The sequence below is a fragment of the Rutilus rutilus genome (assembly GCF_951802725.1).
Source record: "Rutilus rutilus genome assembly, chromosome: 24".
Classification (NCBI taxonomy): domain Eukaryota; kingdom Metazoa; phylum Chordata; class Actinopteri; order Cypriniformes; family Leuciscidae; genus Rutilus; species Rutilus rutilus.
Genome location: NC_140228.1, coordinates 8,783,691 through 8,801,872, shown reverse-complemented (window position 1 = coordinate 8,801,872; position 18,182 = coordinate 8,783,691). Strand labels below are relative to the sequence as shown.

General features: G+C 35.6%; 1 protein-coding gene across 7 annotated transcripts in view; it reads left to right on the top strand.

Moving 5' to 3' along the window:
* plppr5b (phospholipid phosphatase related 5b) overlaps positions 1–18,182 on the top strand; it is a gene marked incomplete at its 3' end in the record, with an annotated part of 50,043 nt that overhangs the window by 20,055 nt on the left and 11,806 nt on the right. For all 7 annotated transcript variants that reach the window (XR_014626095.1, XR_014626096.1, XR_014626097.1 and 4 more), the window contains 3 exons: positions 2,479–2,611; positions 11,233–11,483; positions 17,728–17,904. Coding sequence is in view for 4 of the 7 variants with exons in the window: in XM_084398234.1 (XP_084254360.1) it covers positions 2,479–2,611; positions 11,233–11,483; positions 17,728–17,904 (561 nt within the window). The remainder of the gene's footprint in view (positions 1–2,478; positions 2,612–11,232; positions 11,484–17,727; positions 17,905–18,182) is intronic.

Genomic DNA, 18,182 nt, shown 5'->3' with positions numbered 1-18,182 from the left:
GTGGAGAAACCGAAATCTCTCATATTTCATTAAAAATATCTTCATTTGTGTTTTGAAGATGGGCAAAAGTCTTGCGTGCTTGGAACGACAAGGTGGGTAATTGATGACAGTTTCTTTCATTTTTGGGTGAACTAACCCTATGACAGCTGACTGTATAAACACTGTTTAAATCTCATTTAGTTAACCTACTTTTATACCTCCTGCTGTTATTCAGTCAGTCATACTGTGTTGTAGTTACTAGGAGTCACTGTCGTAGACTTACACAAGCAAGAAACACAAGCATCCTGACCTGCTTGGCATTGCAACAGGCTCAACCAATGGTATGAGGTCAGGGCGGGGCTATCTATATGTTTGACCAATGGACGACAGGGGGATTGTTTAAGGAAACCTGTTCTATACCTGTTCTGTTTGGTGACACCAGAGGTACGAAAACAGCATACTTCAACTTTAATATCAACCAGAAATAATATCAATATTCAGTGCACATTATTCCAATGTCTTTGTAATCTATCATTATGATCGAATAAATTGCTTTCCTTTTCAGCTGACATCACCAAGCCCTCTTATTTTTCAGTCCTAACTATCTGTCATATGGATTTTTTTTTTTTTTTTTACAACCCAGTAAATTCCTAATGGATAAAATCAAGTAATTTTTCAAGTAATCAAAATCATTTTTCACATAGAAATTGCCATGTCAGAGTCTAAGGTTGTTGCATTAAATATATAGAAGTATATGTTGGATGCTCATAACCTAGATTCTGCTGTGTATGTATGTGTGTGTGTGTAAAGCCTTGAGCGGTTGTGCTACTGTTTTGAAGTAAGGAGGGCTGCAAAGGGGCCACCAAGCTCTTACGCTCCTCTAGCCAAATTTTATTGCGGTGGTTTATGCGGTTTGAGAATACAAGATTAAGTCCCTCTGCTTTTGGAAGTAGAAGATCCTACTTGCATGTATAAGCCCCAAAAGCAAACCCTCAAGGAGCTGGACAAGCTCTTAAATCACTCTGACAGATCAGGAAGAGCCTCAAGCTCCTCATCGAGTCCGAATCCTGGTCTCTTTATCTCAGTCAAACTCGGATCCCTGTGCTCATGAACAGAAGAGAAAGTCATTTCTCATTAGTTAACTTTTATTGCAGATCGAGTTCTCTTTATGGATCCTAAAATCCATTTTTAAAGATGACATGAAAACTAATTTTCACAATTTAATTAGCACAAAATTAAGATTTTAATGATATAATGTGATGTTTTTCTAAACGCAACATGATTTTCAACAAGAAAATAATGTTGCAGGACTTGAAGCTATCCATTGGGAATTGATTGGATTGTGCAAGGTGTCTTATGTGACAGGAGGTTGAAGGAAGGGTTGAAAAATGAGAGGGCTTGGTGACATCAGCGGAAAAGGAAAGTCATTTCAGAGGCAGAACAAGTTATTACATTTTGATAAAAAATTGCAAAAATTCTGATGAATCATTCACAATAAGACCAGGAACATGCAGTCTATTAATAAAGTAAAATTCAGTTTCAAATATATGTTAATCTCTTCTAATGGTGTAACAAGGGTCACATAGTCAATGGAGAACATTTAGTAATAATATCAATTCAACTGACCATATACACACAAAAAAATTGCTGCATTAAAATTTTAAGTACAATCAACTTGGATGTTTAAGTCATTTCAACTTAAATTACATTAAACTGACATTAAAAAATAAATTGAAACTTGTATAATGTATAATAAAAGTAAAAAAATTGCTTAACTTATTTTGGTGAGTTACAGCAATGTAAAAACATATGTTGTCATATTTTATTGATCATATAATTTTTTACAGTGTATGATTCAATCCTGTAGATGAAGTATACTGCGTGAAAAGGCCTCTAGTCACAGCAAGGCTTCTGTCTACAGCAATATTGCAACACATCATCTACTAATGAATGCAAATAAGGGCAGAACAAACTCTTATTTGGATTTATGGGATAGAAATAATGGCAGTTCTCATAATGATCATCAGCACAATAAAACGCAACACATTTATTATTATTATTATTATGAGTAATTTGCAGAGGCAGAACCAGCAGGCTTTAACAATGCAGCCAGATAATCAATTTCTTGTTTCTGTCTTGTCATTTTTAAACTCTCAATCGTTTGTTCTGTTTCCTAACATTTCCATTGGCAACTGAAAATTAGTTTTTAGGTTGTAGCTTTCCACACACTAGTACAGTAGCTTCTTGGGTTCTGTACTCCATTCCAGACCTGATGAAATAAAACGTTTTTTTTTTATTGTGGGCTAATTTACTTGGGTCAAAACCATCTAGCAATGCCTTAGCAACCACCCAGACCTCCAAAGCAACATGGCTTAATCGTGCACGGTTTGCACTAATAAGCACCACTCACATTTTCTTCAGAACATGTAAAAACAGCTATATAGCTACATTTATTTATACATTTTTTTTAACGTTTTCTGATGTTCTGCTCTGTTTCAGATCACCGTGACAGAAACTGTGTTGTTCTTGATAGAGTATACATCAAAGGATCTTGACAATCGAGAGAAGACCATCGTGAATGGGGACTGCTGTTACCTCAACCCATTAGTGCGGAGGACTTTCCGTTTCCTTGGTATGTCACTGCTATTCCACTTTATTTTATGGATCTTTTTATGGAACGTTGTGCTTTCATCCCTGGCATTCAATTTACAGTTAAACCATTGGAATTACTTGGAAGTAGTTTTTCCCTCTTAACAGAGAGGTTGTTCCAACCAACGTTAAGTGCACTAGTGCCAAAAACCCTTGTATTTTATGATAGAACCTGTGGAGGAAGGTGTGTGAAGGACTTTATTACCCTTAAAGCAGTGCTTAATTTAAGCTGGATCCTGTTTCGAAAAATGTCAGATGTGGGACTTTTGCTTTCCGGCATTTGTTTTTAAACGATCCAGCATTAACATGTACATTACGTGGCGACAGTGTGTGCGTGTGAGAGACAGAGCGGGTTTATGCAGATGTATTTGGAGGGTATGTTTTGCTATTGGCCCTCAGCATATATATTTTTGACCAATTAGCTTTCTTAAGTTCAAAATCACTATCATTGGTTGGTGCTTATTGTTTTGCGAGCAAGTAAAGCGTAAAGTTTTGAGAGAGTGTATATAAATTATTCTAATAAAAATAAGTTAATATCGCCAAAATGTCAAAAAGACATTTTCTTTTTCATTTTCCATATTCACGAGTAAAGCTGTTTTAAAAGAGATCCCGATAATCAGGATTGCTGGAGACATGAGCAACGGGTCAGTCAGTATCAGAAATCGATGTACGAGAATATCACTGATCAACTGAACAATATTTGGTCTCACTCTCAACGTAGCTACAGTATATGTTCTTAAGGGCCTGCAGAAACCTAATAATGATGCTCTTTTTTTGTTTGTTTTTATGAATAATGCTCTTATAGTTGTGCCATCGTGATTTTGTAACATCAGTGTATGTTCCGGGAAAATTAAAGTTGTATGTTCAGTGTCAGTCACCGCGCCTTGAAATTGCTGTTTTTGATTAATCATTTTTAAAGTGAAGTTTAATTAGTGCTTCTCCGATTTTGCTTTCTTTGAGCATGTCAGCATTTATTTTGTGCACTCAGTGTGGATAAGCTACAACAGGTAAACATGTCAGCAGTGTGGAAGCATTTCACCGTGACCAAAAAGGATGCTAAAGAAGCAATATGTAAAACTTGTTCGGCTGAAAACAAGGCTGCTCGTTGATGAAGAACTTTACTACATCTGGTTTAATTTATCGCCTCTTTATTTTTACCATGACACCATGAATAACAAACTGAGTTCAGTTACCCAATTACACAAATTTAATTAGCGAAATTAGTGAAGTTTAAATGAAAACTTTAAAGTGCCCCTATTATGCTTTTTCAGTTATTAATTTCATGTACTGTGTAATATAGCTGTTTGTCTAGAAAACATCTAGAAATCCACTTTCACCCGCTTCCAAAGGATGTGGACTCGGGCAGTTATTGATACGGTAAAACTGATGCCATTGTTACTGTTTGTATTACTCTATCAAGTGCTGAGAAACCCTGTGGAGCTGAAATTCAGATATGGTAATGGACGTTTTGTTTCCGACATGTGCTAGACCAATCACATCCGACCAATCAGAGCAGAGATGGCTCTCAGAAATAAGGGCTTTAAAGAGACCTGATCCTAGATCTAACCATTCCAGTCACTGAAAAGATGTGATCCTGCAGTTTATATAATGAGAAAGTGTTTTTTGACCTTGGATGCATGTAAGCCTATTGTAGGAGACCTCCAAAATAAAATTGGGACCTTTAATAGCATAATAGGGGCACATTTTGGTTTCAGTGTTTCTGTAAAAAAAATCATTTCTGTGCATTACTACTGGAAACACAGTCTGTACATCTATATGATCTACAGGTGTTTTTTTTTTTTTTGCTGTTTATGTAACCTCACGTGCCCTACAGTATCGTGATGGTAAAGCCTCTTCAACCACATCACATGTACTTAATGCAGTTTAACAAATTAAGACCAGACTTAATCTGTGATCTTTCTCTCTCTCTCTTGCTCACTCTTTCATTCTCTTTCATTTTGTCCCCCTTTTCAATCATTTTCTCCCTCTAATGCTTCAGTGTTTTTGTGAGATAAAGAAACAGCAATGTCATGGATTATTAGCCTGATCCCCACTTCCATCTCCTATTAATTTCTGCATTAAATGGTTCCTATTCACTGCAGACGCTCTCATTTTCCGGCAGAATATACAGTACTTTGGTCATAGTTTCACAGTTTCCAGTGCCTAGTCATCCAAGCTGCTTGTTGGACATCTGACGGCATTAGCGTTCTTAAAGACAAATCAGATAAGCAGAATTCTTCCTAAGCCTCCTACAGTGCTGAGAAGGTCACATTTACTTTACTGACAGCATCTGTCAGTGTTCAGCAGAAGTCAATGTGGCCCGGAGGAAATCGGATGTATCTGTCATGATTTAATCTACATGGTGACATTTTTATCTTTAAAGAGATATAATAGTTTATTTCAAGCTCAAAATCATCAGGTCTTTTCTTCTTAAAGATAAAGTTCACCCAAAAATTTAAATTATGTCTGTCTGATCATTTACTCACCCTCATGTTGTTCCAATCCAAACTTGTTTTATTACTTTAAAAAAAATTTTTTTTTAAAAAGATAAAAAATGTAGGAACAAACTGAAATTTAAGTCGTTGTTCGCTCAAAATCCACTGCATTTCTTAAATCTCATTCATGTTTGATGTTTGTGACCCTGTAAATTCATACAGGTTTAAGCAATATGGTTTGATACGTTGTGGTCAGACATTTGGGATCAGTACGATTTTTTTTTGTTTGAAAGAAATTAATGCTTTTATTCCACGTGGATGCATTAAATTGATCGAAAGTGACAGCAAAAATTCATAATGTTAAAAAAGATTTATTTTTCAAACTTTGTATTCATCAAAGAATCATGAAAAAAATTATCATGGCAGCAAAACCATGATGTTTTAGGTCATCAACATGGAAAAAGGTCTTAAAGGGATAGTTCGGCCAAAAATGATATTTAACGCATGATTTACTCACCCTCAAGCCGTTCGAGACGTCCTACGTCATATGCCGGCATCCATCTGCCGTGAACGCGCGTCGACCGTTGCCGGAAGCCAGATATTTTCATTTATAAAGTTTTAAATATGTATATTTTTACGACAAAACGGCACGGATTACCCTCAGAAGGCCTTCGTTTATCCCCCTGGAGCCGGATGGATTACTTTTGTGAAGGATGCATGCACATTTTGGGACTTGAAGGAGGTGGACCCCATAGCTTCACATTATAACCACTGAAAGATCTAAGACATTTTCTAAAATAACTGAAAATGTGTTCGTCTGAAAAAAGATTGACATATGCATCTCGAACGGCTTGAGGGTGGTAAATCATGGGTTTAATATCATTTTTGGCCAAACTATCCCTTTAAGCAGCAAATCCACATATTTGAATAATTTCTCAAGGATCATGTGACACTGAAGACTGGAGTAATAATGCATTACAGCATTCAGCAATTCAGCATTACATTTCAAAACATTAAAATATAAAACAGTTATTTGAAATTGATTTTACTATATTTTTTATCAAGTAAATGCAATGCATAAGAAACTTCTTTTAAAAAAAAATTAAGCAATCTTACCAACCCAAAACTCTTGAACCATGTATATATATGTAAATATATTCACAATATAGCACAGGATAGAGTTCCTTATTGCTTTTACAAAATGTTACTATGCAATAAAAGTATAAAGGACAAATAATCTATTATTTTTCTTGGCAAATTCTTTATGGTTGTTGGGTATGAGTATCTGTTTTACAGGTTTATTTTTTTTTAGTTTTCCCTTGTAAACCTGTGCTCTATATTTTGAGTTTGATACTCAAAAGAAAAAGCACCTATAAGATGTCATGTGTGTTTCCAGGCAGTGGAGGCTGCATGAAATGAAAATATTTTGCTTCTTCCTTTTTGTTTGAGGTTTGACGGTGCATCTCAACAGAAAAGCATCCAATGAGACCAGTTGCTTCGTGACCTGGAGTCACTGGCTTGTGTTATTTGCATAATGACTCACGCTGCGATGTTCTTTGGGAGAGATTAAATTTAGAAAATGGCTGTGGGTCATGGTGCACTCTGAGTTAGTTCAGACAGGCTTTCTCAGTAATATATCTCAATCTCTCTGCTTGAGAAGAACTCTTGGTTCACTTCGACTCTTGATATAAAAAAAGATCATGAATGAAATCAGAAAACACTTCAAAGCCGTGTGTGTTTGTGCCAATAAAACGCCTGTTACTCCTCCAAGTTATATCAATGAGATGCTATAACAATTTAAAACCAAGCTGAATTTATCATTATGAAGGTAACAGAGTAAAACAATGTATTTGTATTTAAAACAGCCATAATTGGATAAAATCTCTTGTTTTAATTTCAGCTCATTTAATTAGAATTCATGTTTTGTTTATTTTCTAGCCATAGGCTAAAAAAAGTGTTATCTCTACATACTAAATGGTATATACAGTACCAGTCAAAAGTTTGGAAACATTACTATTTTTAATGTTTTTGAAAGAAGTCTCTTATGCTCATCAAAAAACAACAACAAAAAAAAAAAAACAGTAATATTATGAAATATTATTACAATTTAAAATAATGGTTCTCTTTTTTAATATACTTTAAAATGTAATTTATTTTTGTGATGCAAAGCTGAATTTTCATCAGCAAGTACTCCAGTCTTTGGTGTCTTATGATCCTTCAGAAATCATTCTAATATGATGATTTGATACTCAGTTATTATCAGTGATGGAAACAGTTGTGCTGTTTAATATATTTTTTTGGAATACTTTTTTCAGGATTCATTGATGAGTAAAACGTTAACAGCATTTATTCATAAAAACAGCATTTATTCAAAATAAAAACATTTCTAACAATATAAATCGTTACCATCACCTTTTATCAATTTAACGCATCCTTGTTGAATTAAAGTACTAATTTCTTAAAAAAAAAATACTTATTGTTCCCAAACTTTTGAACGGTAGTGTATATTGTTACAAAAGATTTCTATTCTAAATAAATACAGTTCTTTTTAACTTTTTATTCATCAAATAATCCTGAAAAAAGTATCTCAGGTTATAAAAAAAATATTAAGCAGCACAACTGTTTCCAACATTGATCATAAATCAGCATATTAGAATGATTTCTGAAGGATCATAAGACACCAAAGACTGGAGTACTTGCTGATGAAAATTCAGCTTTGCATCACAAAAATAAATTACATTTTAAAGTATATTAAAAAAGAGAACCATTATTTTAAATTGTAATAATATTTCATAATATTACTGTTTTTTTTGGGTTTTTTTTTTTTTGATGAGCATAAGAGACTTCTTTCAAAAACATTAAAAATAGTAATGTTTCCAAACTTTTGACTGGTACTGTATATAAATTGGTATGTATGAATAATAATAGAAAGATCACCCCTACGTTTATTATAGTCATTAGTAATTAAATTGTAACCTAATTTTGGCACACATGTATTGTTTTAAGATGGAATGGACCCTGATACATAAAACATATGGAGCTTCTAAAAGTAAACACTTTTATGTACACTTGAGAGTTTAGAATATGAATTGCTAAATTGGTTTTCTTGTATTTTGTTGAAAAATAAGATTGTTGCTAGGTTGACTGTTTTGTGCAGTGTAATTAAGAGTTTTTATTTTATTTTATCTTGAATCAATATTTCATGTCCATGTATTTATTTATTTGCTGGATAATGCACAGTCATTTTAGATAAATAAACTTAATGCCGTTTATGTAGTAGGGTAGACCAGGAGCAAAAAATAAACACTCATGGACAGAAGTTTGAATCAGTTGAATCCATTCTGAATTAATTCACTGAATCAGAGCGGATATCAACGAATGCTCCAAGATTCACAGACAGCAATATGTTTGGTGTCCACGCAGTTGTTGAAATGTCCATGTGAAAGGAAGTGTGAATAAGCCATTTTTAGCCCCAGTTCGTTTGCAGACAGAACGCAGTTTAGAGACTGTCAGCATCAAAGTTATATTGCCAACATAACAGAAAACAGGATTGATGTGATGCCAGCCAGTGACCTTATAAGATGACATTTTTATGTGAGCCTCAGCTAGCATTATCACCTCTCTTAGTAAAATAAGACCATAGTTTCTCTCCAAATCTTCTGCCAAACTTGTTTTTGCTATGTGTCACTTAAAACTCCACAAGGCGTTCCTGTGAGCGACTGTATTTATGCATGGAAACATGCTAAATGGTGCCTTGTTAATGTTGTCTGAATACGTCTGGCAACAGTTATGAAAATGACTTATTGTTGATACAAGTCTTTTAATGGCCATAATAACAGCCTTGTCAAACCTGTCATTCTGTCGAGCTGAAATGATGTTCTAAACAAGAAGAACATGACATTTAGGAGTGAAGGAGAAAAAATGAAGCTCGTTCAGAAACAATGCTTACTTCCTTTTCTTCGGAAAATATCTACAATTGTAAAAGACCTCAGAAAAGAAGGGTATAAAGGATTAATGTGTGATGTGTCCATCATGAGTTCGGGCTTCTCAAGCTCAGTGGTTCTCATTTTGCTTCAGGATCATTAAGGGGTGAACAATAAAAATGTTGCCTATATTCGATGTAGGCTCATTTTCTTTTACCTTGCATAGTTTTGTTTAGATTTTTGACAGTTAGGGCATGTCAATGTTGGGCTAGCTAGGTAAACATAATATTCATGATTCATTTTCAACGATCTCCAATCCATATTGATTCGTAAAATCCCAGGATCGACCTGTAAACCCTTTGCCAGTGATTCCTGAAGTCAGGAAGTTTGCAGAACTAATTGAATTTGATCAGATAACGGTGCTTGAATCGCAGAACGATGGCAAGAAAATGCATCTTTCTATTGATTTGTCTTCGCAGGCTGCATGCAATATCATACAGCATAACTAGTGTAGTGTGATTCACAAAGCAAAAACTATTTTGTGCTGATTCTTTTTAGTGAATCCAAAACATAAAGCGCAACCGATGTAGCCCAAGAACAGATGTCTCAAGCATCATCAAATCCTAACTCACTGAATCAGAACCACACACACACACACACACACACACACACACACACACACACACACACACACCACTCAGATTCAGTGAGTTCAAACTCTTATTTACTTTACTTTTTGCTATTTTTAGTGAATATAATTATATATTGAAACATTTTTAATTCAATGAAGTAAATCACATCAGAGAAGCATTGTGAGTGTTTGAGCTCTCTTCATTGAGGTATTATAGTTTGATTTACAGAGCACCGAAGAGAAAGACTCTGTTCAGTTAAGAAGATAGGTTATTATCTCATCAACTCAGAACATTAGCTTCTCTAATGCCTCCGCACAGCTCAGCCGCGAGATGTGTGCCACTGTGGAGATTATCTAGCCTTAGGCATATTCGTCTCCTTAATGTGCGCTAGGAAATTTTGATTCGGGTACACCCTGTGCTAACCAAGCCTACATAAACAGGCCATGCACAACCGCTGAATAATTGAACCAATTTCCAGGTCATGTTTGTCAAATACATATTTTAAGCCCCACTTTGATAGATTATCTTTAAGGGATTTTATACTTTTAAGGCGAGACACTACAGGTGAATAGGGTAAAAAATGTAACTAGCAGATATCACCATGAAACTTTCCCAGTTGATTACCTACATTAAGATGAGACAAAAATGTATTACAAGTTTTCTGTAATTTAATGTTTAAATATGCAAATCAGGCAATATCTAATCAAATATGCACTAATTTGCATATATTTTAAAAAACGATATCTGAGTATTGGATAAAAAAAAATATTTTTTCATTGTGTTCACATATTAGATGGGAAAAAAATTACAGAGGGATTTATGGATATCTACTTTTGTTATCCTGTAAATCAGAAAATACTGTCAATAGCCTTAAAAAATATTTTCGCCATGTTTTTTGGAATAAAATGTTATATAAATCAGGCTAGGAATAATATATTTACAAATCCCTCTGGAAATGTCTTCATAATATAACTAGGTACAAGTCTGGAAAGTTTGGTGTATATAGGTGCTACTGAAGTGGAGATTTCGGACTTGGAGTATGAGAGAGAAGTCATTTTGAGAAAACGGGCTTTAAAGATTTTTCATCAGCCAATGAGATTGCGCATTCAGCCCTTTTACTTTCACGATTGGTTGCTGATAAAAAGGAAATTACCATATTTGGATCAGACAGGATTGTACATGAGAGAGAGCTTCCTAATGGTGCATGTGATGACAGGCTGACGGCAGAGATCACAGAGCAGCACGTTGATTTAGAACGCGAACTTTTGTTGAATTTATGAGAAATCTACAGACGCAAACAGACAAAGTGTAATAAAATAAAGCCCTAAATGTGTATTTCGGACTTTTTTTTCAACACAAGTCTGAAAGAAGACATGTTATTGAAGACAAATATCCAAAAATCTCAAAACTGACCAGTAAAAAAAACGATGTTTTTGCCTGCCGTGTCTCGCCTTAAAGTCAAATCAAGGCAGTGAATTTTTATATCAAATGTAGGAAGTTGTATTGGTTTCTCAGTGGCTGATGGTCACAATAGTTCCTCAAATCTTGCTAAAAAAAAAAAAAAATCTTGTTTTTGTAGTAATTGGTATCCGTATCTGTTTTTCGTCTCCATAGGTGTGTACTTGTTTGGCCTTTTCACCACAGACATCTTCGTGAATGCCGGTCAGGTGGTAACAGGGAACCTGGCTCCTCATTTCCTGACAGTATGTAAGCCCAACTTCACAGCTCTGGGTTGCCAGCAAGCTCTACGCTATATCAGTCATCAGGAAGCCTGCACCGGCAACGAGGATGACATCCTGCGTGCCCGCAAGACCTTCCCTTCCAAAGAGGCGGCGCTCAGCGTGTACGCCGCGCTCTATATGGCTGTGAGTATCTCTTAAATCCAACCTAGGCTCACTGTAATAACTTGCCTGTGGTGAGTTAAAACATTAAAACTTGTTCGTACGTGAATCTTACAACATTTTATTTTTTTGGTTGTTGTTTGTATTGTGGCAGTTCAGAAACGAATTGTCCAATGAATTGCGCTTAAAGGTTAATGCTCTACTGCGTTTGAAAATAACGTACCACCTACACTAAACCCGACCTAAACCTAACCGACAGTGTTAAATGGTTTGTTCACCCAAAAATGTAAATTCTGTCATTAATTACTCACCCTCATGCAGTTCCAAACCCGTAAGACTTTCTTTCACCTTCTGGACACAATCTTTTTAATGAAATCTGAGAGCTTTCTGTCCCTTCATTGATAGCCTACGCAACTACCACTTTGAAGCCCCAGAAAGGTAGTAAAGACATTAGTCATCATTACTAAGTAATCCATTTGACTCCAGTGGTTTAACTTTTGTTTAACTAAGTTTGTGCAAAAAAACCCAAACACACTTTACCCACTTTATTTACAAAATATTAATCTCGAGAGCACCACTACGTACTATGCGTGTTGTGTTGATGCGAGAGCAGACATTGTTGTGCGAGTTGGATTAAGATAAATAAAGTGGTAAATTATGTTTTTGGTGCAAACAAAGCACTCACGTCGCTTCATAAAATTGAGTTAAACCACTGGATTAACATGTATTACTTTCATTATGTCTTAACTACCTTCTGGGGCTTGAAAGTGGGGGGACAGAAAGCTCTCAGATTTCATCAAAAAGATCTTCATTTGTGTACCGAAGATGAACGAAAGTCTTACCGGTTTGGAACCACATGAGGGTGAGTAATTAATGACAGAATTTTTGGGTGAATATTTTTTTAAAGAAATGATGCAGATGGTTTGTTGAATGCTCTTATTGGAGCATTTTTTTAGCATTGATGTTTATAACATGCTGTGCTTTAGCTGTTACACTGTTTCCATGGTAAACCTTTCTTGGAAAAGTTGTGTCTTTAAATGTATCTTTTATACTTTATTTAGTTTTGATATTTTTAGCAGTGATGGTTAAATTAACATGCTGTGCTTTAGCTGTAAGACTGTTTCCATGGTATATCTTTTTTGGAAAAGTTGTCTTTAAATGTATCCCTTTTTAGAAATACTATACACATGCTGATGAACTTTTATTCAGTGTCCCACTCCAAACTTTGCATTTTAAGATAACACGTCAATTTAAAATAGTCCAACTTTTCCTCCTTAAAAACATCATGTTCGTTTATAACGTGTAACACGGACCCTGTAACGTCATCTGCGAGTCCTTAGTCCAAGTGTGGGTATCTGCATGCTGGAGTAATGGGCATGAAAGATCTTTTCAATTGGTTTCGAAAGCTGCCTGTTAGGGTGTGGGGTTAGTTTCTGTTGTAGCGTTATGTATTTTGGCATACCCCTATCTTTCGGCATGCCCATTACTCCGACTGTCTTAGAAAGTCATTAGCTTTGAAGTTCTTCAAGAAGGATGTTCAAAATCAAAGCACATCCATCTGCAGCTCTACACACTCACCTTCATTAATGAATGTGATGTAAAGTGACAACCGTCAATCTGCTTTTGCCTTTAAGCTCTTTTTTAAATACAGCGGTCATATGAAGGTGATTTGGCCTCTTCTTACAGCAAGTACCACTTGTTCATTGTATTGCATTCGGTGGGTTTGAATTTTTATGTATATCTCTGCATCTTATAGTGAACGTCATGAAGCAGGCTTATCTTGAGTGCATCCAGGAGAGATGGCACACGCAGGACTGCGTTTGAAATGTAGATGCAAATGAACAGGAGCTTCATTTGGATTCTGTCCATAGCCTGATCGAGCACAGATATGGCAGAAAGCACTATAGCGTGAACACAGTCATTTGTGGCAAGGGCTTTTTTTATGTAACAGGCAACAGAAGAAAGTGGTAACTCTTTTTCCATGAACGCTGTGGTCTGTCAGCAGTCTGTCGGCAGGAAGATTTGCCATTGAGAAAGGAAATGAGAGTTGGATTGGTGTGAAAAGATTTAATGTCAATTCAAAGGTTTTGTCTGGACTTTTCTTGTATGGGATCAATTGGTGACTCAATTGGTTTTGAATGAGGCTTTGTTTCTATTGAACATAATCTGGTTTATTTTAATGGTTTTTCGCTTTGTTTATCATAAAAAAAAAGTATTTTTTAAAAATATATGATCTTAATTTTTTTTAAGAGTTTTGTGGTTGGGATTTGTAAAAATCATTGTATACCAACTGAGGAAACAAACTACTTGGTCACTAGTCTGATCTGACCATTCGGACTGAAACACATTCAGATCAGATTTGAAATCCGTGTAGGGTTGAAATCAGGTTTCAGTCAGAATTTGTGGGGGGGTTTTTTGTGCTATTTTTGCTATTCAGACCATGAGCAACAAAATGGATGGATTTTAATCCAATTTTAGTTTTGGACCCGAATTGGATTTTTAAAAAATACTTAAAAACTTAACATTAGTTGTTGCCTCAAAATTAAGTATAATCATATTGGAAATAATTTCAACTTAAATTATATTAAACTGCAAAATCTGAATCTTGTGTAACTTCAAAAAAGAAAAGAAAAAAAAAAAGAAAAGATTTTTGCCTTTTGTGTGTGCAGATGCCCACCTAAACTGAATCTCGTAAATCATTTTAGAAACGGGCTGCGAATCTAGCTCTAGCCATCCCCATAAATTAGATAACATATGAGCTTTACTTATTCATTCCCATTTTAATCACCACTTTTATGGCCTCCCTTAATTTTTCAATTCATGGTCTAATTAGCCACAATGACCCGGTTAGGATACCAGACGTCCTGTACAGATGAGCGGACTATGAAGGACATAATCCAAAAATCACGTAATGAGCATCTGGCACGGTTTAGCCCTCCTTTTCATCAGTGATGCTGCTGCAGATGTGCACAAGGCCCACAAGGAAATCTCAGTCCGTAGGGAGTGGGAATATCTCATCCCAGCTGTTAGTCGAGTCGAGCCCTGATGACTAGAACTCCGAGAGATTCACGGTGACTTGGGAGGTTCGATTATTAATGTAGACACAAGAGGAGTCTGATTAGTGTCTGTAGGATATGCTGTACTGTGTCAGAGAACTTTGAGTTTTTGACATCCTGCAGGGTGTCTTTGAACGAACGTGCTTCTCCAATCAAATGAGCAGATCAATCACATTTTGTATGTAGGGCAGCAAGTGAAGAGCTGTTGTTTTAGCTTGTACTGTATGTTCTGCAGAACCAAGAGTTAGCTAAATTCTTCCTCTTTAACATTGTGATTAATTAGAGACTAACAAATTGATAATCTAGACTAAATACTCCACAGTGAATATGTGACTGCTACTGATTTTAAGGCTGATCTGATGTGTTGTGCATTGATAAAATAGTCACAATTGTAGATTTCCATACTTTGGTCATGTGTGCAGGAATTTAACCGCTTTAAGCAGTTTTAAAGGAGAAGTACTTTACTCCAAAAACTATTAAGGCAAACTGAGAGAGTTTGATAAAGTCATTGAACGTTAAACTCTTGTGACGTTCTCAGTTCTGAACATAATAGCTGTCACAGATACAATAAAAATGTCTTTTTTATGTCTTCAGATGATGTAAATGAAAGTTTATCACAGCTGATGGCCAGTCGACCCGACAGAAAGGACACAGTATCTCTTGGGGAAGAAGTTCACGGCTGTGCAACAGTGTGTAAAATTGATATTTTGACAACTTACTTTAAAACAGCTTTCAGGCAATCCAGAGGCTCTGCCCTTGACCTGAGAGATGACGTTTTGTTGCATTCACAAAGACTACATGGTTTTTGACAGTAGCCCTGAAGGCAGATGAGTGAGGACTCAACTGGCTTCTGAATCCCACATGCAAAATGTAGGACACGTGAAAAGTCAACACGCAACAGTGCTTGCAACCCATTTTACTAGTTAAAAAAATAAGTTAAAAAGTAAAAAAAAAAAAAAAAAAAGTTGTGATACACTATTTTTTTCTTAGAAATTAACACTTTAAATCCTATTAAAGACGTATTAAATCCATCAAAAGTGAATTTTTTTTGTACCAATTGAAAACTGTTTCAAAAATAAATGCAGTTCTTTTGAACTTTCTGTTTATTAAAGATACCTGTAAAAATATGAGTTCCACAAAAACGTTAAGCAGTTCAACTGTTTTTAACATTGATAACGTTTCTTGGGCAGCAAATCAGCACATAGGAAGGATCATGTGACTGAAGACTGGAGTAATGATGCTTAAAAAAAAATGTTGCTTTGAAAATATATAAATAAAATCAAACATTTTGAATGCTAAAAGTGAATTTAGACATCACAACATTATAATGTACACTATGAAAAATGTATATTTATTTTGAGATTTCCTAAAGATTACATTTTATATTGTAAATAAATAATATTATAGTAATATTAATATTAGTTAGTGTTTTTAAAGATTGACTTTAAGTGAGTGTTAGATGACGCCAAAAGACTTTACTGCTTAAATAACACTATACAACTGAGCTTCATATTTCTGTTTTTAAAAGCTTGCCACATAGACGTCCATTGGAAGTGCATTACAGTATTTTATATATGATTTGGGTTTCCATTAGTCTGTCGGATCTGTCTGGTTTATATTCTCTAAAAACAGAGCCGTACATATTGAGATTTGAGGACACCGAAATATGCCTGCTCACCTCAAGTCCTCAGATGGAATAAAATGAGGTCACAATGTGACCATTTGAATACTAGGGCGAGACTTTGAGAGAGACGGCGCTGTATGTCTCAGACTCGCACAAGGTAACAATTACTGTCTTTGTGTGGTGTTTCCTCAGGAGTGATGGCTGATTATCTATGACCTTCAGCGCTAAAACACATGCATACTCCAAAATGAGTCGGCAGGACTGTCCCTCATTTATTCACATTTTCTCTTTCACTTTGCTATGACATGACTTTCAAAGTCACACAAATGTTTTGCCTCTGGATAGATGGGCTTGTTTTGGTCACTCTCTCTTTGCCTGACTGATCTAAATGTGCGTTGGATAGCTGTTCACCGCCTCATGAGCCTTCTTTAGAAAACATACACACTCATATACACACAGTGACATGCCACACAGACAAGGACTCAACCATTAATACACACCCTTATATTGAGGAAAATCTGACATGAGATATTTTGGTTTTGTGTGCGTGCACGTGTGTGTGTGTATACTGTACATGGTGAACATTTGGGTGTTCACGCTTTACAAGAACCATTTCAAATCTTGTTCAGTAACCATAAAGTGAGCAATTTTTTAATACTATTTCCACTTGACTTTTCATAGGCCACATTCTCACAGTTTTTTACAAATTTAATATGAATGAATATACATTTCGTGATTGTAATAATATTATTAAGAGTATTTCAGAAAAATAATAAAAATAATTTGTCAAATTAAATCACAGCCTGTGCAATTTGAAAATTGCACTAAGCGACATTGATTTTATTTTAACATATTGTGCAGCTCTACCCTCAAAACTTTGTTTTCTCACCCCGCAAAATGTACAAATTCCTTAGTTCATAGTAAGTTTTAGTGCATTTCCTTGTGTTTTTCTCTCTGATATGTCTATAAAACAGGATGTGCATTACGGGGGATCTTGGGGGACACCCAAATGTCTTGTATATCAAATGTTTCAACAACATTTTCAGAAACATTTCGGTAACCACAGAAGTCAGATAAGTTAGTCAGAGCACATATTTTCACCTAGTCACAAATAGATAGTCGCAAACAGAAGTCACATTCGCCTGAGGAAGTAACCATAACAACAGTTTCTGTCACTATGTAAGGCTCTCTTTGCCCTATATGGCAGTTTATATTTGTGTCTGTGGTTGCTCCATATGTCTCAAATATGATTTGTGTCTCCATATACCGACATAGTTCCGTTTGGTAGGAGGAAGGATGGCGCATGTGGCCTGACATCTGCTTCTCAAATCACTGAGGTCATGTGGTTGGATTGCTTCGCATTTTGGAATACATTTATTTACATTTGATATTTTTATGATTGGTTAACTATCCAACCAGTAAAAAACACAAAGTGACCATGTGGGCAGTAACTGCCCTACTAATAGAGGGGTAGAGCTACAAAAAAACGATTTGGGTTGCATGAGATAAAGCACAAATGATTGCATATCAAAAATAAATCATATATCATTTTAATAGTATGTGTTACTTTGTTTTTCTCTGATTTCAGATGTACATTACATTTACAGTGAAAGCCAAAGGAACTCGTCTGGCTAAACCAGTCATGTCTTTGGGCCTGATGTGCCTGGCCTTTCTAACGGGTATTAACAGGGTGGCGGAGTATCGAAACCACTGGTCTGACGTCATCGCCGGGTTTATCATCGGTGTGGCCATCGCCACCTTTCTAGTAAGTTTTTCATCAGGTGTTTCATTTTCCTGGTGTGCATTTCTGTCAGGCTCTTTGCAAACATATAATGTAATAGTTGACAGTCATCATTTACTCGCCCTCATGTCATTCGAGACCTTTATGATTTTCTTTCTTCTGTGGAACATACAAATTTGATGTTTTGCAGAATGTCCAGGCTGAACTTTTCTTTACAATGAGGGTTAATGGGTACGGGGACTGGAAAGCTCCTGTGTATGTATATAGTCCATTAGGCTTGTGCACTATATTTAGGGTTCCAT